The 25312-nt window shown below is 37.6% G+C and overlaps 1 protein-coding gene and 1 long non-coding RNA gene across 7 annotated transcripts in view; one reads left to right on the plus strand and one right to left on the minus strand.

The window, feature by feature from the left end:
- Nucleotides 1–6861: 6861 nt before the first annotated feature.
- The window catches only part of SCOC (short coiled-coil protein), a 45208-nt gene continuing 26757 nt past the window's right edge, over nucleotides 6862–25312 (minus strand). Inside the window, exons 1-5 of one of the 6 annotated variants that reach the window (XM_086704194.1) lie at nucleotides 17014–17110; nucleotides 15340–15392; nucleotides 10750–10821; nucleotides 10344–10427; nucleotides 6862–8463 (exon numbers count right to left, since the gene is read on the minus strand). In XM_086704194.1, coding sequence (XP_086560320.1) covers nucleotides 8321–8463; nucleotides 10344–10427; nucleotides 10750–10771 — 249 coding nt within the window. In that variant the 5' untranslated portion in view covers nucleotides 10772–10821; nucleotides 15340–15392; nucleotides 17014–17110 and the 3' untranslated portion in view covers nucleotides 6862–8320. Of the gene's footprint in view, nucleotides 8464–10343; nucleotides 10428–10749; nucleotides 10822–12859; nucleotides 12929–13001; nucleotides 13108–15339; nucleotides 15393–16953; nucleotides 17124–25312 lie in introns of those variants that run through there. The other 5 variants (XM_086704195.1, XM_086704193.1, XM_025922443.2 and 2 more) reach the window with 5 other exon arrangements.
- The window catches only part of LOC147581743 (uncharacterized), a 132879-nt gene continuing 124671 nt past the window's right edge, over nucleotides 17105–25312 (plus strand). Inside the window, exon 1 of the long non-coding RNA XR_015250211.1 lies at nucleotides 17105–17462. This is a non-coding gene — a long non-coding RNA (uncharacterized LOC147581743). The remainder of the gene's footprint in view (nucleotides 17463–25312) is intronic.

Below are 25312 nucleotides of genomic sequence, written 5' to 3' on the forward strand. Positions count from 1 at the left end.
TCAACAACTGAAAGTGTCGTATGTGGCCCCCATTTGCCTAGTTGTGTCAAATTATAGTTATGGTCCATTGTTCGCTTAAATTATAGATTCCGTTAAAGAGGTGTTTTGTTGACGAGCCAACAAAACAAATGTCTAAGTGTCATTCGTAGAATCACTGGTTAATAGTGCATCGTATTTTACATCTGAATACAAAGATAATATCTTCATCAAAATAAAATGGTGTACAGATGTTTTTTCAGCTTTTATAATTGTTTTATGCCAGAATAGTTTTTACCCTGCTCAGAAGATTGCTTATGCATACATGGCTCTTGAAAAGAAAATTTAAACATTTTTTCTTCTTTAAATTATACCCTCTTGAATAGGAAAATTATTGAAGGGGGGGCTTGAAATTATTTTCTTTTTTCTTGTCATTAAGAAATTCTAATATCAATTATCATGCTTTGTATTTTTATCTTGCTTTTTTCCTAAAATTCAAATCCATTTTAAGTCTGTTCTATCATCTGGCTTCAAAGCCGTCTCTAAGGTAGATAGTAGATATTGCTCCTCTTTTTAAAGTAGTTATCAGAAATCACAGAAGTGCATCATAGTGGAGCTGTGCCATTCCATTTAAAATATTTTAAGAACTTTTTATGTTTGGGGAACAGGTTAGGCCCTTTGGAAGAGGATCTGAATCTTTGAGACCACAGAACCACTTTAATGCTAGCTATCTAGGGAACTAGTTAGGTAATATCACACTAGTTGGGTAGTATTTTGGATTTCTTCATGGACATATACACCCCCATTCTTGGGCAAGCCCCAGCTAAGTTCCCATACAGCCTGCTCCCCAGTAGTATAGTTAGAGTGTATGTATAAGTAAAGTGAGTGTCTTACTTCTCTTTTTTACTAAAATTAAGCCAAACAGCCAGTAATACTATTCACTCCTTATTTTAGAGAGTGAAAATAGGTGCTTTATTCTCTTTGCTGTGTACTGACTTTCATAATTTGATGGTAGAAAATCTTAATACATAGTTAACCATATTTTGTATTTATTTAATACTAACCTGAACTTTATACAAAAAAAACCTGGCAAGGACTCCCTTTCTTACTTTGTATTTGGAATGTCCAAATGAACTAGACACACTGAGTGATTCTAGAGAATGTTTCCAAAAGTAAACCGCTACTTCAGGACATAAATCCTTCCGTAAGTTTATGGAAACCTTCTAGCCTAACAAGTGTCTTGTATGTGAACATTTATTTCTAAATATTGATTAAATCTTTTTTTTTTTTTTTTTTTTTTATTTTCTTGGTTGCAGATTCATTTTAACTTCAGTGTTTGGTTAAACCCCATGAGCTTGCAGTGCTAACATCTGAGCAACCAGTTTTGCCAGCTCACTGCTACTTCCTGTGGCTGTACCCTCCGTGGATGTATCATGGCTGATAGGTTTAACCAAAACTTAAACCCATACAAACGTGTACCAGATCCATGCAGTAGACAAAGCATTGAGTCTTCCTTAATAACAAGATGGCTTTTTTCCTTTTACCATCCTAATCTGACTCTGTTTAAAAATGACTTAAATTTTATCCTTTTCTCTAATAAAGAAAAATAAGTGTATTTTGCTTTTCTTTATTTTAGTTGGCCTTTTTAGAGGCTTTTTAACTTGACCAGGCTAAAATAGATTCCTTTTCCTGAATACCTTTTTTTTTTTTTTTTTAATTTTTTTTTTCAACGTTTATTTATTTTTGGGACAGAGAGAGACAGAGCATGAACGGGGGAGGGGCAGAGAGAGAGGGAGACACAGAATCGGAAACAGGCTCCAGGCTCTGAGCCATCAGCCCAGAGCCCGACGCGGGGCTCGAACTCACAGACCGCGAGATCATGACCTGGCTGAAGTCGGACGCTTAACCGACTGCGCCACCCAGGCGCCCCTGAATACCTTTTTTTAAAAGTTTTTTTACCGTTTATTTATTTTGAGGGAGAGAGGGACACAGTGGGAACGGGGTAGGGGCAGAGAGAGGGAGACACAGAATCTGACTCAGGCTCCAGGCCCTGAGCTGTCAGCACAGAGCCCAATGTGGGGCTCGAACTCATGAACTGCGAGATCATGACCTGAGCCAAAGTTGGACCCTTAACAGACTAAGCCACCCAGGCAACCCACTTGAATATCTTTGTAAGATAACTTTGACTCCATTGATCATTTCTCTAGGAAGACACATATTACTTGAATTAGTAGCCTTTTGAAGAGTCAGGACACCTTTGCAAGAGACACAGGATGGAACTGTTTACGTGTTACAATTTAACCCCTAGCAGTGAATTTAACATATCTTAGAAATTTAGAACATGAATCCAAAGATAGTTTTGTATTCAACGAAAACTATTTAGAAACTTAAAACCTAAGTATATTATACTTTAGGCATCTAAAGTTTTTTCATTCTCTTCATTCGTGCCTATAGTAGGATTTAGGGATGAACTGTCACATGGCTAATATCAGAAAACTACTTGTATCTCTTATGTAAATGAATAATAGCATTTCTACATTAACTTTAATATTATCATCCCAAATTTTACCTCCCATGGATTTCCATTGTGTGGAAGAGTTTAGGAGATAAAATTCTTAATTCAACATGTCAGATGTGGTAGGCCGATGGGGGAGGAAATGTATTTGAGAATGCATTTGGAGTTTGTCTCTGGAAATATATATGCATGGAAGAGTCGTGGTATAGTTTTGGAGAAAGATGGGCAGTAGGATGATTGGGTCTTTTAACCTACCATAGTATCTTCCCACATAGGTGGTGCTTGTTAACTGAATATATTTTACATTCTCTGTGAAATTTGGGAATATTCTCAAGTTTTAATAACTTAGACTAAACATTTAGTAAGCCATCAATGAATCGCATATAGAATCTAAAACAAGTTAAATACATTATACATTAATTGTAATGTTCTTTATTTGTCACCACCCATCAGCATCCACCTCCATTATAAGGTAAATTAGATCCTAAGGCCAGTATAAAGTTCCTGTTATGGTAAATTTGGGTTTAAATGCCATGAATCTCTATGATTTAAAGAGAAATAAACTATAGTATTGTTTTTCAGATAGAGTAGCTAAGAGTCAGTTAAGTCATTCTTCTGATTTTTTTTTAATGTTTATTCATTTTTGAGGGAGAGACAGAGGGTGAGTGCAGGAGGGGGAGAGAGAGCGGGAGACACAGAATCGGAAGCAGGCTCCAGACTCTGAGCTGTCAGCACAGAGCCCTACATGGGGCTCAAATCACAAACTGTGAGATCATGACCTGAGCCAAAGTCGGGTGCTTAACCAACTGAGCCACCCAGGTGCCCCGTCTCTCTTAGGATTCTTAAACAAACTTGAATGTAATGATATTTTCCGTTCTTTCATAATTTGCAAGTGATCTTAAGTAACCTCTTTGTCTTTGCTAGTAATTTTGGTAATTTCAGATTGAAGAAATACTTGCAGACAACCACTAGAGGGTGTTACCTCAAAAGAGAGAAAAACAGTTACTGGGAAAAGTGAAGAAAGGTTTTACTTTCTAAAGAATTAAGATCAATTTTGCTTTGCTTTGGACCGCAAAGTTAATTTTGGATTCTATAATTCAACTCTCATTTATCTTTTGGAAAAACGACTAGATCAAACGGAAGAGTAATGGACAGGAACAGAAATATGACACTATAAACTGGTGGGGGTTACATGTTTAGATGATTTTGGTTACTTTTCTGCAAAAATTTTTGTTGCTACACATACAATTCAAAAAAGTAAAAAAAAATCTGTGAAAAGCAAAAGTGTTTTCATGTTTGACACCAAAATTCATTTGGCAACCAAACCTGACCTCCCTGACAGGCTTTTTATAGCATTTATCATGCTTATTAAATTCATATATTTGATACAAAAATGTAAAATGTGTTGGATTACAAGTGCTGCCTAAAACAATATAATACTTTATGAAATCTGAAAAAGTCCAATTTCTGAAACATCTAGTCCCAAGAATTCCAGATAAGGGATTGTGATCTATAGTTAACTTGCTACAAATAAAGTCCAAAGGGAATACAGAGAGGACAAATTCTAGATAGAATATTATCAGTATTGAGGGAAGTCCCACTTGGGGGCCACTGAGGAAAAGGGATATGCTCATTTTCTCTGCCAGTCATCACTCCACCGGCATTTACACTAGAAGTACTACAGAAAAAAGTATCCTGACACTTGTTAAGACAGTGAGGAAGACTGTTCTAGCTACAATAGGTGCCCAAGACTGTCAGAGTAGGGGAGAGACACTTTGCTCAACTTCAAATACAGTAAAGATGGCTGGCAATTTAAAGTCATTGAGCAGAATGCGGGGAGGGTTCATAGATGGAAAACTGCTAAGAGGAGACACCAAGGGTAGGGGAATGCTTGCTAAACTGACTTAATGCAATTCTTGCTGGAGGCAGACCAAGGTGATCAGATGCAGAAGGTGGGGCGGGGGAGGGAATCCTCTCTAAGTTGACTTAGCAGGATTCTTTTGAAAACTGGCAATAGGCCAAAGACAGGGCCTATGAGAGGCCCGGTTGAAAAGGTCTGCTTAAAATTTGGTCAAAGGGAGTCTATGTCAGAAGCTAGACACAGTTCCTGTGCACATCTATATTTCTAATACAGAAATTGATAACCTGAAGTAGGATTCTGTTACAAGAAAAACAATGTATAGCATTGATTTACCATTCACATGACAAGCAGGTAGGACTTGTATTTCAGGTAACATTTTTAAAAAATATTTTTATGTTTATTTCAGAAAGAGAGTGCATGCAAGTGGGGGGAGGCAGAGATAGGGAGACAGAGAATCCCAAGCAGGCTCCATGCTGTCAGCACAGAGCCTGACACGGGACTTGAATCCACAAACCCACAAACTGGGAGACCATGAGCTAAGCTGAAATCAAGAGTCGGACGCTTAACCGACCAAGCTACCCAGGCTCCCCTCAGGTAACATTTTGTCACCTACTGAGATGATAGCTCTATGGGTAGCAGTTGGAAAAGTCAGAATGTGCAATGAACTGCCTGGTCCTTGATGCTTTTAGCAAGGCATCACAAGAAAGAATTTACTAGTCTCTAAGCAGAGATGGAATAAACACCAGTATTAGGAACCTCAAAGGATTAGAAGAGCCAAGTGCCTCTGTACCCTGAATAACAAAAAAGGATTGTTTTATTTTTGAGGTGTGGGAGGTGGGGGTGGCAAGCCCAGCAAGACCTCCCCGCCACTTGGTTAAGCCACACAAAGAGATCCAGGTCTGCAGTGATAATCTGGGTGTAGCATTCCCAGAGCAGTCTTATTTTCAGTTGGTCTCAAGGTAGCCTCCATTAAAGAGAGGCAGGGTCCTGTGATGAAAAATACTTTGAGAATTTGGTCTAGGAAAGTGCTTGATTGTGATTCCTAACAGGTGGAACTAGAACTGTATAGACCAAAAAGCTACATTTTTGTGGGAATTTTACTGCCAAAAAATGTAAGCGTGGCCCTAAAACAATGGGCACCAAGCTCATGCCAGCAGGAAGTGGACTGTTTTCATGTCTCCCATAAAGGGCACACTCCTAGCCCCTACTTAGAGCCCTGGAGGGAAATGGATAAGGAATAATTTTTCAGACTGGAAGCCATTGAGGGTAATAAACAAGGGACTCCCTTGCCAGAGAGCAGAATCAGGATCTGATCAAGGAACTTCCTTCTCCACCATCAGAGACAGACTCTTCTCAGGGTCTCCCAGGAATATCCCACAGTTGGTTTGAATCAATACATTTCCCTTTATTCCTCTTTCCAAGTTGAGAGTTTTTATTTGCGTTTCCTGACCTCACCACACCATTATAAATGGGAAGAAGTGAGGGTGAGAGCAAATAATTTGCCCATCAGTTTAGAAGTCATCATACTATTTAGAAGCCACATCTAAAACTGATGGACCTTAATAGAGATCCTGGATTTTGAGCTGAATCAGTAACTGGTGAGGACGGGTTGAGTATGTTCTTTGTGCAGGAAGAAGGTTGTGCACAGAGACTTAATAGCAGGAGAAAAGGGCTATGGCTGTGGCTGCAAGTTGCTACCAAAATCCTCTATGTGCTTCTATGGTAAGAAAGTTGTAGCTGGAATATGGCTTCCAGCCAAAGACTACATCTCTCAGCTTCTCCATCTAGATGTAATGAAGTCTCCATGCCATTGGAATGTGAGAAAACCTACGTGCCAACAGGCCCAACACTTAAAACCTTGCAAATGTGTCCCATGAAGCCATGTTTGAAAATGGCAGAGCTATCCTCCATTCAAGCCCCCGAGTCATTATGTGGAACAAAGTCCACTAGCTTGCAGTGCTTACCTCACAACCGTTAGTTGGGAGAAAAACTTCGATATTATCAATGCATTCTTGTTACAGGAGCTTAGCCTAACCTAAACATTACAACCACCTTTTCCCTGACAATCTTGGATCTTCCTCTGAATTCTTTGCTTTTATTTTAAAAATTAATGTACAGGGACACCTAGGTGGGCTCATTTGGTTAAGCATCCAACTTCGGCTCAGGTCATGATCTTGTGGTTTGTGAGTCTGAGCCCGCGTCTGGCTCTGTGCTGAGAGCTCAGAGCCTGGAGCCTGCTTCAGATTCTGTTGTCTCCCTCTCTCTCTGCCCCTCCGCTGCTCATGCTCTGTCTCTCTCTCTCTCTCAAATATAAACATTAAAAAAATGTTTTTAAAAATAAAAATCAATGTATAATATCCTCTAACATTTGTTTTAATAAAAATATTCCCCTAAACATAAAGTAACTGGTACTTAAATAAGATATGCTACTTATCCTGTAGCTTTGAACAACCCTGGATACACCACTACATCATTATACACACCACAGTTACTATATTAACACACACAATCTCTGAAACAGGTTTTTATTAAACAGTAAAGCAAAACTGGAACACAAGTTTAAATGTTTGTAAATTAGGTCACAAAAGGGATGCAAAATGTTTGCAGTATAACTATTATATTCATACAGCTAAAGTCATTCATCGAATCTTACACCAATACAAACGTTAAGATTATTCCATGATTAAAAGTAGCCCAAATCTAATAACCAAAACTATATTAGCGGATCTCTCTTCCTATTTAACATTTTAACATTACTTCTGATATTAATTTTCTTACCAAATGGAATCTACAAACTAAATTTCTTGAAACTGTCAAAGAGTGACTAAAACTCTGCAAACCAAGTAGTTAGGTTTACAGAAAATTCTGGGGAAGTAGTGAGATTAAAATACTGAGAAAATATCACTTAGTATACATGTAAAACTCCTCCATTTTGTTCATGATTCTGACACTAATACACTCTCAAGGGATTTTGCAAAAGTTGATCTGCTGGGTACCACAAAGAAACCTTGAGACTAAACTTGTTGTAACTGTTCTCTTCTAGGTGTGGTTGACCTAAGGTTGGTCACATTTAATCTACTTTCATATTCATATATTCCCCAAAAGATATCGTCTGTGCCACAGATCACACGAATCTGGAGTGAAAACATTTGGAGCTGGTTACTACTGTTTGCCCAGTACCTTTCCCATCCCATTTCTGTTCTATTTCAAACATATAACCGGAGCTCATCTTTTCAGATACCAAGTGCATTAGCTGTGCAAAAGGAAGTTTTTAACAACAGACCTTCCCAATTTGATAACTCAGTTGCAAAGAAAAGTCTTCATATTTATGGCCTCTGTTTTCAATCAATTAAAGACAAACCAACAATCCTATCTTATTACTAACTATGACAAGCCCTAACTGAGAAAGTGTCTTATTTTGGTTAAGTTTCAACAATTCAAGCTCAGGTTACTCTCACAGATGATTAACTAGTAAAATTACTTTTACAAATGTGAAACGAATTTTTTCCTTAGGGGAAGGGAAATGGGAAGGAAGAAGCAAATGGAGAAGAGGCACAACATGGTAGACAGGGTACATAAAGCTGTGCGTTCAGTACATGATTTTGGTCACTTTTCACAACACGGTGGTTATTTTCTTGTATCTCTTAATATGCCTATAATAAAAGACAGTGCTAAACCTATAAATCAAAGCAAATTTGATAAAACATTCATTTTCAAGTTTCATAAATATATGCATTTCTAATTATAAAGTCTCTACAATACATTAGCACATTTTCATAGACTAACATATTATACACAAGCTCATGGAAGTCTTCTGTTATGCTCTTAATTTTGCCTAGATCTGATATTATCTTCATAAATATTCAATTAAGCCACAAACAAAAGTACTGTAACTTTTTGAACCTATCCAAGTTTTAAAGAAAAAAAGATCAGCAGCAATTCCGTAAAACAGAAGGGATGTCAATCCCTTACTTTCTTTTGCTTTTTGTGTCAGTTGTTTGAAAAACACTAGAAGCTGACATGAGGTTTTCTATATATTGTCCAAGAACTTGGTTTTCTGATTTTAGCTTCAGATTTTCTTCCTTAACTGCATCTACTCTTGCGGAGAGGTCTATATTAAAAATAAAAAAGCCCATTATCAATAAAATAATGGCAATGACTCCATATCATAAAAGACTTAAGATTCATTCTTAAAATAGATAACATGATCTTTAAATTTTCTGTTTTTAAATTCAAGTAACTTTAGAATTCAGGTGAACAAAGGAAACTGAGTGCCGGTCAATAGCTAAAATTCTTAAAAAGTGATTTCACATTAGACTGAATGTTATTCTTGGTAAACAGCATTTATGTTGAGTGGTTATTTCTTTAAATGGTTATTTCTAAAAAATACAGACTCAGTTTTTTCACAAAAATGTGAATTTTGGTTCATGCCTTAATATAAAAACTAAGATGTTTGCTAGAAACGCTTCAGAAAATGTGGTAGGCAAATACAACTTGCTTTATACACGGACTATAGAAAGTCAGTTTCCAAGCAATGAAATATTTTGCATTTTTACCTTAGTAAGAAATTCAAAAGACACAGTTCCTAATGATCAAATAAAACATCACCTCCATTCATTCACTTAACAACTAAGTATTGGGTGCCCTCTAAGAGTCGGGCACTGTTCTAGAGGCAACAGTAACAAAAGCCCTTGCCTTCCCAGAGCTTACATTCTAATATGCATGGGAACACATGTGCATTTAGGGGGTCCCAAGTAAAAGGAAAAAAAAGAAGGGTTAAGAGTGGTAGGAAGCAAAAGGGAAGTTGCCCTTTGAAATTTTTTTTAATGTTTATTTATTTTTGAGAGAGACAGAGCGTGAGCAGGGGAGGGGCAGAGAGAGGGAGACACAGAATCTGAAGCAGGCTCCAGGTTCTGAGCTGTCAGCCCAGAGCCCGACTCAGGGCCCGAACTCACAGACCGTGAGATCATGACCTGAGCTGAAACTGGATGCTCAAATGACTGAGCCACCCAGGAGCCCCTGAGGTTGCCCTTTATATAGTATAGATAGCTATTTTGATAAAGGGAATTTGACCAGAGACCTAAAGGAAGGAAATGAGCCATACAGAACGCAAACACCTAAGGGAAAGATTCAAGCCCCTAAGTAGAAGCATGCTGAAAGAACAGCAAGGAGGCCAGTGTCTGAGGCAGAATGTATGAGGCAGACAGTGTGACATGACTGACTCTGAAAGGTAAAAAGGAACAGAGCCAGAGAGTAACCTGGCTTTTATTAACTGTGAAATAGGAAGCCAGTGAAATGACATGATCTGCTCACCCTGCTGTTACAAAAGAAAAAAAAACCCACAACCTCTTAATTTCACTAAAAACCGAGATGTTTCAGGACACCCGGGTGGCTCGGTTGGTTGAGCATCCAACTTTGGCTCAAGTCACAATCTCAGGGTTTGTGAGTTTGAGCCCCACATTGGGCATGCTGCTGTCAGTGCAGAGCCTGCTTCAGATCCCCTGTCCCCCTCTCTGGTTCTCCCCTGCTCACTCTCGCACTCCCTCTCAAAAATAAATAAACATTAAAAAAAACAAGATGTTTCACTGGTAGTATTAATTTTATGCAAGACATTTAGAAAATGAAAACAAACCTCAGATCAATTTACTTTTAATCTCTGAAGCTAAAACACTTTTTATTTTAATATAAGCTTTATTAAAGTGGACTTAGTAATAACACAATGCTTAAAAGGGGGCTCTCATGTAATAAACAGCATTACCTTAAACCCAGAGGGATGCATAAGAACACTATTTGACTTTCTCATTGAAGCACACCTCTTCTTTAAAATCACCAGCCAAAGATGCAGGCAGGAGGGGGAAAACATTATCGAAATGGACTTTGAAGTTTATACTTTCAAAAACTGGGGGCACGGTAACAAAATTTAGCAACATAAATGCTTACAATTTCAACTAAGTGGATGTTATTCAAGAAAACTACAAAATGGAGGCTCACCTTCAAGTGTGTGTTGAAGTTCCAACACTTGATTAATAAGTCGCGTTTTTTCCTCCAGTTCCACCTGATTTTCAGCATCAACTGCTGTAATACAAAGGTTTGCATTTACTATTAATTAACGTTAGGTACCATTTGTGTAGTGCAGCACTTAAAGTCATACAAAATGTTTCATCTTTGTTATCTTACTTGCCTTACACAAGAACCCTGTAAAGGAAAAAGTTATATGCCCACATGGCAGATATGTTTTGCCAACATCAATTCTTTCTAGAACTAGACAGTATATAAGTCAGTAAATTAGCCAAATCCAATCCCTCTAAATATTGCTTCTCTGTTCTTTCTGTTGCTGTATTAAGCCAAAAGCATCCACAAAACCAGGAACATACAAAAAGGAAAATAAAGAACATACCATCCATGTCAGCATTCATCATCTCGGGTAACAAACTTTTGGGCCTTGGATACAAAATCCTTGATGAATCGTCTGCAATAAGAAAAAGAAACAGACACATATAGCAGTAACATACCATTGTACATTTATCAAATTTTTTTAAAGGAGATAATGATCAATAGTAGCAAAGTTATGGAAGAACAAATACAAAATATTAGACACAAATTTTAAATATGTATCTTCTTAGCAGTATGGTAATAAATTACACTCATAAAAACATTTAAATATTTTCTACTAAGCAATTTTGCTCTTGGAAATTTAGCCTAAGGAAAATTACAAAGAAGGAAAAATTATATAAAATCTTCACTTCAACCTTATTTACAACCCACCAAATTGGAAACAACATAAACTGTCCATTCAGTCTGTAATTACTGTAGTTTCTAATTGAGTGGGTACTAAAAATAATTAGGATGACTATAATAACATAGAAGAATGTTTATAAAATGGTGTATTCATTGATGTAAATCATGTAAAATATACATAAATACAAATAAAGAGAACAGCAAAATGAAAAAAGCTCTTCTATTAAGGATGATAGTAGGGATGAAAACAAATGTGTTTAAAAATATTTTTCTGGGGCGCCTGGGTGGCGCAGTCGGTTAAGCGTCCGACTTCAGCCAGGTCACGATCTCGCGGTCCGTGAGTTCGAGCCCCGCGTCAGGCTCTGGGCTGATGGCTCAGAGCCTGGAGCCTGTTTCCGATTCTGTGTCTCCCTCTCTCTCTGCCCCTCCCCCGTTCATGCTCTGTCTCTCTCTGTCCCAAAAATAAATAATAAAAAAAAAAAAAAAATATTTTTCATCATTAAAGTATTATTTTATATATACTGTTTAAAACTTTTTATTGATAACATTCAAGAGAAAAATACTAGTTATCTGAAACATTAATGTGGGATAAATGAAAATATCAACCTGTTACATCCTAGTTATAGTTAAAACAAAATTAGGATGTGAATAAGTAAAACATTAACATTTTATTGTTCCTATAAAAGGTTTCAAAATATTAAAGCATAAAATTCTTATGAAATACGTTGTGCTCTATAGCTAACATTCATTTCATATTTGGTGTGTTCAAGAGTTATTAAATAAACCAGATTATTACTGGTCACCAATCTAACCTACTCACTGAAGCAATTTAGACCTGTCAATATTGTTACTCTTTCAACAAATTATTTATAGAGCACCTCTTATACCCAAAGCATTGTTATGCTTCCATATACTAAACAGTGGAACCCAGACCTACTGAACAAGGATGTCGACATTCTAGAACTAGAATCACATTAAAGAGTTTTCAGATACTGGCATGAATGTGAAGATAAAATGCTCAGTGTACGTACATATGAAATATCTCTGAAATAAGACATCACGTATTATTCTAAAAAAGAAAGACATTAAACCTCCTACACATAGCATTATTAAAGAATTAACTAGCTACAAATGATGTAAAATTGATTTCATGCTTAATAAATCTACTCCTAAGTCTTCTGAGATCTTTCTACTTCTCTAGAATTAGTTACTCTCCCCTTCGTATCTTATTCACATGGTTTTAATTCTCAGGTTCTGTGTACTTCAGAGAAAGTTGACACATATATTTGTGATATATGTACATGTTATATACATATTACATATGCATTATATATACATACATACGTAGTATATGTACATATTTAATATACATATAAAATATCTCTGAAGTGCAAGGAACCTGAGAATATATATGTAATTTATATTAATAATATATACACATAATATGTTAATATGTAATATGTATCGGTACATCTACATAAATCCAAGTAGACTAATTATTAAAAATCTTTTTAAAAATTATTTATTTATTTATTTTAAAGTTTCATTTATTTTGAGAGACAGTGTGCATGCATGTGTGAGTGGGGGAGGGGCAGAGAGAGAGAGAGAGAGAGAGAATATCTCAGCCCTGCCCCATCAGCATGGAGCCAGATGCAGGGCTCAAACTCAGAAACCAGGAGATCACGACCTGAGCGGAAATCAAGAGTTCCACACTCAGCTGACTGAGCCACCCAGGCGCCCCCAAAAATTCTTTAAATTATTCGACTTACTATAATATGCGAAGCCCACACTTCAAAAATTATCCCTCTCCATTCAATCACCAACGTATCTCTTTACAACTGAAGAGGAAGAGTGTTAACAGTGAAAACTCTATTTGACACTTGCAATTTTCCTACTATTTCAACCACTGACCTGGCTAACACAGGTCTGGGAGGGATGACATAGGCCACAGCCAAAAGCAAAAGTGATCTTGAGAGTACTCAGCCAACAATAGCCTGCAGCTTGGCTATTTCCCCTGCTAAGTAATATACAAAAAGTACTTCAAATTTCTAATATTTGCTTTTAAAAATACAGCTAAAACAAAATTTTCATGACAAATGAGAAGCGTTGTAAGATACATAAGCCAAGCAACAGATAATCATGCAATCAATACAAATGACTTTGATATCAGATTTCGTATAGGGATATGGTATATTTTTCTTGCTTATGTTTCAATCTAACACGAAAAGTAAAAAGTCTACAAAAGCAAACTGTTCCAAACTGATCAATGTAATCATGAAGCCAGTTTCTGAAATTTTGGCCACATGTAAACCAAACAATAGAAAATCTTTGTATGGTTTATCAACAGTTTGACTTCATCTGAAAAAATGAAGGAAAAAAAGGCAGAAAAATGGGGTGGAGGGGGATTAGAGGAAAAATGAAGCTTAGAAACACACACTGAAGACTGGGGTGGAGTCAATGCCACAGAAGCCAGGCAGGCACAAGGACAGTGCTATGGGATCGACAACACAACCTGAGAGAACACCATTCTTTTTTTTTTTTTTTTTTTTTTTAATTTTTTTTTTCAACGTTTATTTATTTTTGGGACAGAGAGAGACAGAGCATGAATGGGGGAGGGGTAGAGAGAGAGGGAGACATAGAATCGGAAACAGGCTCCAGGCTCTGAGCCATCAGCCCAGAGCCTGACGCGGGGCTCGAACTCACAGACCGCGAGATCGTGACCTGGCTGAAGCCGGAAGCTTAACCGACTGCACCACCCAGGCGCCCTGAACACCATTCTTATCATAGTCCATGTAAGACTGCACTTGAGTCTAGCACAGTGCAAAATCTGCCCTACTGTATGTGGCAGCCTTGTACAAAAGGGTATTCATGATTCTTTAATAAAAGAGACAGGAGTATTGCCAGCTGCCTCTGCACAACAACAAAAAAGACAAATAACAATTTTCTCTTATTATGATATGATTAAATAGCCTGGCCTCAAAATGAGTAACAAACTGATTTATTTTATATATAAGATCAGAAGGTTCATTGAGCTCTTTGTATCAAAGCAATTTAGCCACAGATTTTTTCTTTCAAAATAAGATCAATCTTCAAACTTCATAATGTCTACATTAGCACATTAGACTGAGTTTTTCAACTATAAAATGTTTTTTAATCTATAGTTGTTATCATATCAATCCAATTTCATGTGAAATGCACTTTTTAGAGTTCACTGTCAATTCTTCTGTTCCTATACATAAATGCAAATCTGATGTGAAAAGAAAATCCAGACCAAAGTATCTCAAGTGTGAGGACACTGAAATGAATGTGGGGTGCTAAGGCTGATCTGTTTTTCCTAAGGCTGCCTTAGTTCCAAAATGATTACGGTTCTGAGATTTGTCAACTCTGACTCAAGCCTAGATTGGATCTCAGAAGTGTTTCTCAAAAATTGCAGTAAATTTTCCAAGGGATGCAAGTGCTGATGCATAGGGGCACTTGTACCCCAATGTTTATAGCAGCACGCTCAACGATAGCCAAATTATGGAAAGAGACTAAATGTCCATCAACTGATGAATGGATAAAGAAATTGTGGTTTATATACACAATGGAATACTACCTGGCAATAAGAAAGAATGAAATATGGCCTTTTGTAGCAACGTGGATGGAACTGGAGACTGTTATGCTAAGCGAAATAAGTCATACAGAGAAAGACAGATATCATATGTTTTCACTCTTACGTGGATCCTGAGAAACTTAACAGAAGACCATGTGGGATAGGAAGGAAAAAAAAAAGTTAGAGAGGGAGAGAGCCAAAACATAAGAGACTCTTAAAAACTGAGAATAAACTGAGGGTTGATGGGGGGTGGGAGGGAGGAGAGGGTGGGCGATGGTCATTGAGGAGGGCACCTTACGGGATGTGTACTGGGTGTTGTATGGAAACCAATCTGACAATAAATTTCATATTAAAACCAAAACAAAACAAAACAAATTGCAGTAAATTTTGATGCCTATCTTCATCTAGCTTTGGTCAGTGGAAGAGAACCTAGAACTATTTTGATAACTTAAGTCCTGGATGTAAACGGTATGGAGAGAACAAGGGTCAGGAAGCGTGACAAACATTAGGACGGACCCATCTTCCATGCCCACACACTTGTGACCAAAGACTACTGTTTTACCAACGTAGACCTCTACCTTCTTTTATAGTACCCTGAATAGTACCACTGTTAAGAGGCAGTGTAGCACAGTGATTAAGAACATAAATTTTTATTACCTGTATTTAAATCCTAGCTCTGCAAAGTTTTACCTCAGCCTCAGTTTCCTCATCTGTAAAATGAGGATAAGAGTATATACATACCTCATAGTTTTGTTGTCAAGAATTTAATGAGTTCATATATATAACGTGCTTGCAATGGTACCTTGTACAAAGAAGGTATTGAATAATATTAGCTGTTATCTTCTCTCCCTTTTGACTCTAATTCAGGCCACAAAAAGAAATTTTGGAAAAATCATCTGGTCTAGCTGCCTCATTTCACCAATAAACAAACCAAGGCCAAAAGTAATAATGGCTTACCCAACATCACAAAATCACAGAAGTAGTTACTGCCAGAGCCAGGAGTACCCAGGCTAGTTTTTTCCACCATACCATTCCAGGTATGCTCACATCTGAGACCTAAGATTTTGAGAGTTAAGACTGACATGCAACCAACTTTTCTGCATCTAAAACTGACTGTGCGTTAATCAACTAAATGCTTTACATATATTATTAGTTCATGTTCATCAAATCAACAGGGCATCGTACTTTATGTTTGTGGATGCTGTATCTCAGAAAGGCTATGTATCTGCCTTAGACTTCACAGCCAATGTTTGTACCAAGAATTTGAAGGCAGGTCTAACTATAAAGTTCCTGCTTTTCCACTATATAATGGCAAAAAACTTTAATAACAGCCCTAATCTCAGTTTTCCAAATATTTTGCAATCTTTGATGTTACATCCCTTTGATATTTTACTAAGCAACTGAAGATAAATTTCATTCCCTTCAAGCTGTATCAACTTTCAACATGAGTTTATCTGTTCAGGCTCCTTCAAGTTCTGAATTGTTCTGGTTAGATAAATGCAGTTTGAGATTCTACAAGATTAAGGAATTGATTTGATCGGTCCAATGAGAACAGGAACGGAAGCTAGAGTCCCAGAGAATGACTAGCTACCGTGAATTTAATCAATTGAGTACGGCAACAATATATAGGCACAGCTTTGGATCTTCAGGTACAGACTTACGGTGTCGGCAGCACAGCATTTTAACATTGTTACGTCATAGTAGTGGTCTCGCTATATTGTATAACAAAAGTCCTGCCTTTCAGAAATGTATCTTCTCTCTCTTTTTCAATCCTAACTCCCCAAAACTTGCTCAGCAGGACCCTAAAGCCCAAGTAGAAACTAACCCGGGAGCTGCTTTCAGCCCCTGGAAAGCCGTCGCCAAGCCCTTATTTATCGCTCACTCGCCACTCTCCCCGCCTTGGCATCCTCTCCCCACAACCTGCGGGCTCTCGGCAGAGCACCCACGGACTAGTCCAGGCGTGCCAGGTCCCATTCCACCCAAACGCCCCTCCGCGGTCCCAATCAGGGCGGGAGGCTGGACAACGGCCTTCGACTCAGAAGAGACGGTGAGAAGGCGGCAGAACGTCCGCCTCAGAGACGAAAGCAGCCCCTCCCCGAAGGAACCTCTAGGCTCAATAATGAGAAGATGAGACGGAGGTTGCGCAGGGGTTCTGCAGACAGCCAGGCCTCCTCCGCCCACCAAACGCCCAGGCCCGAGGCCGCTCTTCCCGGGCCCCTGGTGCGCCGGATCGCGTCCAGTCTACCCCGCCCTCCAGGCCTTTGGCTGTACCGTGGCCGCAAACTCCAATAGCTCGGGGCCAGGCCCTCCGCCGCCCAAGACTGTCCTCACCTGCCGTTGGAGGCGCTGGGAGTGGGAGGGATAGGGAGGACGCCTCAGGCCCCAACACTTTCGCCAACCGGTACCGGCAGCTCCGCCCTCTGCGCCCACAGAGCGTGCGCGGAAACGGGAGTCCCGCCCTGTCCCGCCCCGTCCTGCCCCGTCTCCCACCAATCCCCACTCAAGAAGGCACGCCTGCGCATTAGCTGTACGACGCCCCAATCGTCCTTTGTCGAAGCCCAGGGATCCACCTTTTGCCATAACAAAAGGACGTTGGCATCCAATCAGGATTGAGGCTGATGTGGGCGGGTCCAGGAAAAACAACAGCCAATGGCAGTACAGAGGCGAAGTTAGGCGTGAGAAAGCCAGTCCCAGGAAAGCAGCCCTTCAGTCTCAGCAGGAGCCTGAAAATTGGGGTCAGAAATCCAGTGTGGAAAATTCTGACAGCTGTCAGGAAGGAGGTTGGTAAAACCAAATGCCGGGGGAGAGAGAAATCATTCAGAGTTAAGAAAAGGGTATTTGTGGGCGTGAAAGATAGATAAAGCCAGTATAATACTGTAGTACCTCAATTCAAAAAGCAAACTTTTCCATATTTTTAAATTTCCCAAATACCCCTAGTGGATTGTTCCTCTCCACCTCCTTTCCAAACGATTATTAAATCCATAGTGCACCTGACCATTTAGTAATATTTTAGAATTGAGAAAATACTTTAACAGTACTTTGATATATAGAACTTTCACTCACCTTCTCTCATTTTGATTCTCACAGCAACCCACAGAAAGAAACTGAAGCTTAAGAATAAATAAATGTCTTGTTCAAGGTCATACATTCAGTGTGAAATGCTGTGGCCAGGCTTTGGGATGTAATGTAATCTGGCTTGATAGCATTCATTGATATCCAGCACTTGACACAAAGCAGCATCCTGCTTGTGTTTAATATTTGTTGAGTACAGGGTAGTAATACCATATTGTTTTGGCTCTGGCACATTCTCCTGAGTTGTAGAGGTGAGCCTATGTCTGCCTGTTTCTTGATTTTTCACTTAGGGTTCAGTTTGCTGACATACCGCCTTAATCCTTTTAAGAATATATATATATTCACACATATATGTGTATATATATATGTATACATGTGTATATATATATACACACACATATATGTGTGTGTATATATATATACATATATATGTGTATATATATGTATATATATGTATATACATATATATGTGTATATATATGTATATATGTATATACATATATATGTGTATATATGTATATACATATATATGTGTATATATATGTATATACGTATATATATGTATATACATATATATGTGTATATATATGTATATATGTATATATACGTATATACATATATATATGTATATATATCTAAAAATCTTCCATTCAGTATTTGAGAACTGTATATTTGGCTGGAACTATGTGACATAATTTGAGAAAATATACTAGAATGCAACACAGGAGCTAAATAAATGGAAAATAAGAAAGATCCAGTGTATATCCAGTAGGAGTGTCAAAAAGAGAAATTACAGACAATGCGTGTGAGCAGTATTCAAAGAATAATAACTAAGAATTTTTCAGGACTGTGGAATGTTTGAATGCTCAGATTCAAGAAGCACTTAATTCTTGAACAGGTTTAAAATAAAGAATTTCATACCTGGACACATCCTGATGAAACTGCAGAACACCAAAGACTAAGAAGTATTAAAAGAAACTTTGTTGTTGTTAGAACATAAAATATACATGTTGTTTATAGTATAAAATACAAATAACAAAAAAAGTACCATCTTCTTATTTTATTTTTGATTTGTTTTAGAGAAAGAGAGCATGGTGCACGAGCAGGGGGAGAGGGGCAGAGGGAGAGAGAGAGAATCCCAAGCAGGCTCTACACTCAGCACGGAGCCCCGTCAGACTCCAGCCCCCAATCCTAGAGTTCATGGCCTGACCTGAAATCAAGAGTCAGATGCTCAACTGGCTGAGCTACCCAGGCGCCCCTCATCTTAACTATCTGAAATTGTACAGTTCAATAGTGTTAATTATATTCACATTGCCATGCAACCAGTCTCCAGAACACTTTTCATCTTGCAAAGCTGAAACTTTATACCCATTGAAAAGCAACTCCTCATTTATCTCTCCCTCCAGCACCTGGCAACTGCCATTCTTTCTGTCTCTATGAATATGACTACTGTAGGTACTTCATGTATGTGGAATCTCTTTCAGTATTTATCTTTTTGTGACTGACTTTTCACTAATCATAACATCCTCAAGGGTCATCCATACTGTGGCATGTGTCAGAATTTCCTTCCTTTTGAAAACAGAATAACATTACATTTATGTATAGAGCACATTTTGTTTTTCTATACATCTGTCAGTGGATACTTGGGTTGCTTCCAACTTTGAGCTATTGTGAATGCTACTGTGACAATGATGTGTGCAAATATCTCTTTGAGACCCTGCCTTCAATTCTTTTGGGTGTATATCCAGAAGTAGAATTACTGGATCATATGCTAATTCTATTTTATAAGCAACATTTTTAAATGTGGTAATGAGGGGCACCTTGGTGGCTCAGTTAGTTAGGCATCCGACTTTGGCTCAGGTCATGATCTCACGGCTCCTGAGTTTGAGCCCCATGTCAGGCTCTGTGCTGACAGTTCAGAGCCTGGAGCCTGCTTTGGATTCTGTGTCTCCCTCTCTCTCTCTGACCCTCCCCTGCTCATGCTCTGTCTCTCAAAAATGAGTAAATGTTAAAAAAAAATTAAAAAAGAATATGAAAAATCCTAATAGTGCTATAAACTAGCACTGAAGCAAAAACTGGTAGGACTGAAATAAGAAACCAACCCACAGTGCAGCTGAAGAGTTCATCGCTCCCCTCTCTGTAATTTGTAAAATAAATACACATATACAGAAAACTAGGGGCGCCTGGGTGGTTCAGTTGGTTAAGCATCCAACTTGGGCTCAGGTCATGATCTCACGGTTTGTGAGTTCGAGCCCCGTGTAGGGCTCTGTGCTGACAGCTCAGAGCCTGGAGCCTGCTTCAGATTCTGTGTCTTCCTCTCTCTCTGCCCCTCCCCTGCTCACACACTCCCTCTCTCTCTCAAAAATAAAACATTAAAATTTTTTTAATTATATAAAAAAAGAAAACTAGTAAGGAACTCAAGTCCCAAGCTTGGCTTGCACATTAGAATCACCTGGGAATCTTTTAAGAATTCTAAAGAACAGGCTACACCCCCTACTTCTTAAGTCACAATCTCAAGGGTTCAGATACAGGCATTGATATTTTGGGAAGATACAAAGGTGATTTCAGCAGAGTGCGGGAAAATTTGGGAACTATTGTTATAGAAGACCTTAAAAAGCCTATCAACCAATTTCACCTAGTTGGCACTTATAAAAAATTCCACCTAATAACTAGAACATAACTTCTTTTCAAATGTACATGGAGTATTCAAGAAAATGGATCATATTCTCTATCGTGAAACAAACCTCAACACATTTAAAATGATTGAAATTAAAAAAAAAATAAGATCATTGAAATCATATAAAATATTTTCTCTTCTGACAAAAGAATTAAACTAGAAATCAATAACAAAGATATTTGTGAAAAATTTAGAAATTAAGTAAGTATATAAATTCTACACAAACTCTTCCAGACAATAAAATAAGAAAGAACACTTTCCAATTCATTGTATAAGAACAGTGTTACCCTGATTCCAAAACTAGACAAAAACACTAAAAGACATAAAACTGAACATAGACACAAAAGTCCTTTGCAAGTTTTTAGGAGATCGAATCCAACAATTGCTCCTAGACAGAGGGTCTGAACAGTTGTGATTCCTGACCCCAGAACTTTCACTTTTCTCACAGATTATGGTCTAAAGCTGATCCTAAAATTCATATGGAAAAACAAAAGATACAGAATAACAATGTTGTAATAGAACCATAAAGTTAGAGGACTTATACTACCTTATTTCAAGTCTTATTATAAAGTTAAAGCAATAAAATAAATGGAGTATTGTTATAGACACATAGGTAAATGAAATAGAATAGAATCTAGGAATAAACCCACACATAATATGGTCAATTGATTTTCACAATGGTACCTTTCATGAGAAAGGATAGATTTTTTTCCATAAATGGTGCTGGAACAACTGAATATCAGTTGAAGGGAAAAAAATGAACCTCGATCCCTACCTTATAGCATACAGAGAACTGTTAATTCTGAATGGATCATAAATTACAACATAAAAGCTTAAACTGTAAATCTTCTAGAAGAGGTCAAAGAAAAAAGTCTTCATCCCTTTGGTGTTGGCAGAATTTTTTGTGAAAGGTCACACACACACCCATAAAAGAACAAAATGATTAATTGAACGTTATAAATATTAATAATTTTTGCTCTTCTTTTTAATGTTTATTTTTGAAGAAGAGAGAGACAGAGCATGAGTGGGGGAGGGGCAGAGAGAGAGAGGGAGACACAGAATCTGCAAAGCAGGCTCCAGGCTCTGAGCTGTCAGTACAGAGCCCCATGTGGGGCTCGAACTCACCAACTGTGAGATAATGACCTGAGCCCAATTTGGATGCTTAACCAACCTATCCACCCAGGTGACCCTGCTCTTTGAAAGACACCATTTTGAAAATGAAGACAATGTATAGACTGGGAAAAAATCATAATACGTGATCTAACAAAGGACTTGAACTCAGAATTTCTAAGAACTCTTTCAATCAATAATGGAAAAACATCCCAGTAAAATAATGGAATAAAGCTTGTCAGCAATAGAAAGTAACAAACTACCAATATGGATGAATCTGAAGTGTATTATGCTGAGTGAAAACAGCCAGATAGAAAATGTGCAAACTGTATGATTTTATTAATATAAAGCTCTAGAGCAGACAAAACTTATTTATTATAATAGTTGGATTAGTGGTTGCTTGGGGTTGAGGACAGATAAGAGTTGACCACAGAGGGGCCTGAGAGAACTTTCTGTTGTAGTGGAAATGTTCTATATATTTTTATTGGAGTGGTGGTTACATGTGTATATGACTGTCAAAAGTCATCTTCTGTAACTTAAATTGTTTGTATTTGATTATATATTATTTTTTCCCACTTAAATTGATTTTAAAAATTTATTTATTTATTTATTTATTTATTTATTTATTTATTTATTTATTTATTTTTGAGAGAGAGAGAGACAGAGACAGAGCATGAGTCGGGGGAGAGGTCAAAGTCGGATGCTTAACTGACTAAGCCACCCAGGTGCCCCTGCAACTGATTTTTTTTTAATGTTTATTTCTTTTGCAAGAGAAAGAGAGAGAGTGGGGGCAGGGCAGAGAGCGAGAGCGAGAGAATCCCAAGCAGCCTCCTCGCCACCAGCGCAGAGCCCAGCATGGGTCTCAATCCCATGAACCGTGAGATCAGGACCTGAGCCAAGATCAAGAGTCGGACGCTCAACCAACTGAGCCACCCAGGAGCCCTGAGAGTGATTTTTTTTTTTTTTAAATGAGAAGACTATCCAGGATTTCTTTAGGGTTTGAAGTATGCTAGATATGCTACATGTGTTATTTTACTCAGTTTTCAAACAATTCAATGATGTAGGTATTATCCATCCCATTTTGGAGAAGAAATTAAGGCTTAAATTGTCCAATATCATACAGCTAGTGATAGGTGAATTCAAACTTCTCTTTTTATCTGTAAAGTAAGTATCATAAAACCAACTTTATTGAACTATTATCAGGATCATTAGAATCAAGTAAAAATAAAGCACTGCATAGACTTTCCAATTTGAAATGACTTTGAAACCACAGCCCAAAGAAGGTGTGGGTTGGAACTTGCTGCCTCAACCTAACCAACTCAAATTCCCACTAAAACAAAACTATTAACGTTTTCCATAGGATTTAAACCAGACCCAGGGTCTCATGATCTAATAGTCAAAATGTCCAGGATCCAATCCACAATTATTCAGCTTATGAAGAACTATGAAATCTCAATTCACATGGGTATAACAGTCAACAGATACCAACACTAAGGTGACACAAATGTTGAAAATATCCAGAAAAGATTTTAGGCAGCTATTAAAAAGTATGTGAACAAGCAATCATGAAAAATCCTGAAACAGAGGTTACAATTGAGAGTATAAGTAACATAATAAAAGCTATGAATACAAACCAAATGGAAACTTTATAACTGAAACATAAAATAACTAAAATGTGAAACTGAAGAATCAGTGGTATGATGGGGGTGAAAGAGGAAAGAGTGAACTTGAGGAAACCTCAGTAGAAATGGTGCAATTTGAACTAAAGGGGAAAAAATGAAGGGAAAAACAAACCAATCAGCCTCAGGAATGAAAGACAACAAAAGAGATACCATTTTGTGTCATCAGAGTCCCAGAAGGAAAGGAAGGAGAGTCTGGTTCTAAAAAATACTTGAAGAAATAATGGTTTTCCAAGCTTCGCAAAGACAATTTCATAAGGGGAGGGTGTGGTTAGGAAAATAATGTCTCAAAGGCCCTGGGGGTTGGGATACAATGAGAACGACCTCTGAGAAACACTAATCTAGAGCACCAATACCACTAAATTGCAAAGAGAACGCACCAAACGACATTTATTTCCTGATGGAAGAAGAATGTACCACCACCTATGAAATAGTCTTGCCTGCCTGCCCCCACCAAAAAAGGAAAAGAAATTGCAGCCTGACCTGATCAAGCCCATAAAGTAGCAATGTAACAGGAAAACAGAGGTCAGAGAGAAATATGGTAAATCTACCACCTGGACAAAATTAGCAAAATTTGGCTATCAAGAAAACGACAAAAACAACAAACAAAAAGCCCTTTTCTTCAACAAAAAGAAAATAAAATGCATTGGGTGGGAAAAGAATGCAAAGAAAACCTGTAGATAAAAGGACACTTAAAATACATACTTTTAGGGGCACCTGGGTGACTCAGTTGGTTAAGCATCCAACTTCAGCTCGGGTCATGATCTCACAGTTTGTGGGTTCATATCCCACGCGGGGCTCTGTGCTGACAGTTTGGAGCCTGGAGCCTGCTTTGGATTCTGTGTCTCCCTCTCTCTCTCTGCCACTCCTCAACTCATGCTCTGTCTCTGTCTCTTAAAAATGAATGAACATTAAGAAAAAAAATTTTAAATACATATTTTCAAAAACAGACAAAAAAAATCTATGGTTTATTTTGGATGCTAAAATCACTGAAAAGATGCAAGAAAATGATTGTCATCAAGTAGAATATGATTATTTTAGAGCATCTGCCTTTTAAAAAATTCTGGAACCAAACATATATCTTGTAAGATATTTTAGAGTTTAAAGGAAGTCTTTAGAAAAACTATCTCAAAAAAGAGAACGTACCAAATGATAATCCTAAAATTAGCAATATATCAATCACAGAATATTGCAAATTTGATAAAACAGTGCTGATAATTAAGTTCTGCCCTTGAATGTAGGAAAAAACCCTTGATAGGGCCTGGGTGGCTCAGTTGGTTAAGTGTCCAGCTCTTGACTTCGAACCAGGTCATGATCTCTCATTTGTGGGTTTGAGCCGCACTTTGGGATTTCCTTTCTCTTCCTCTCTCTCTGCCCCTCCCCCGCTTGTGTGCTCTGTCTGTCTCTCTCTCTCAAAATAAATAAATAAACTTAAAAAAATACTGTTTAAAAAAAGAAAAAAGAAAAAGAAGAAAAACCCTTGAAATAACAAAAATATAACAAAAAAGAACAGTACACCCAAGTGGATAGAAAAAGGAAGTTGAAATTTTACCAAACTAGTCCTGAGTAAACCATTCATTAAGCTATACATTTATTTTTATGTAAAAATAAATGCTCCATATTTGCATTATATTTTTCAATTAAAAATGGTTTAAAAATAGCCACAAAAATTCCCTTCTTCTGAATAAGGCAAACATACATGTACAAATAGAAACCACTGAAATTGCACAGAAATATTTGATTATAAGATGAACACTTGTTGTCTGGGATATGCATATATTAATTTATAACCATCTAAATAAAAGCGTAAAAGTAAAATACTCTTCATAAAGAATGGGGAACTCTAAATTGAAAACTATTGTTACAGAACAATGTATTATGTAAGGAAGAAATGGTAAATAGTAGAGAACTTCCAAGATCATTTTGATGTTTCAGCCTGACATAATCTCATCATGAACATGAAACTTCTAACTTAAGCAATTAGAGAGTTCTAAACATTCTGGGGATATTTTAAAGTGAAATATGCTAAATGGAGGCATTTTGATAACTTTCAAGTGTAACCAGGTGTGTTCCCTGATACTTTAACCTCATT

This window comes from Puma concolor, chromosome B1, assembly GCF_028749965.1.
Source record: "Puma concolor isolate L17-30 chromosome B1, mPumCon1.1.hap2, whole genome shotgun sequence".
Lineage (NCBI taxonomy): Eukaryota > Metazoa > Chordata > Mammalia > Carnivora > Felidae > Puma > Puma concolor.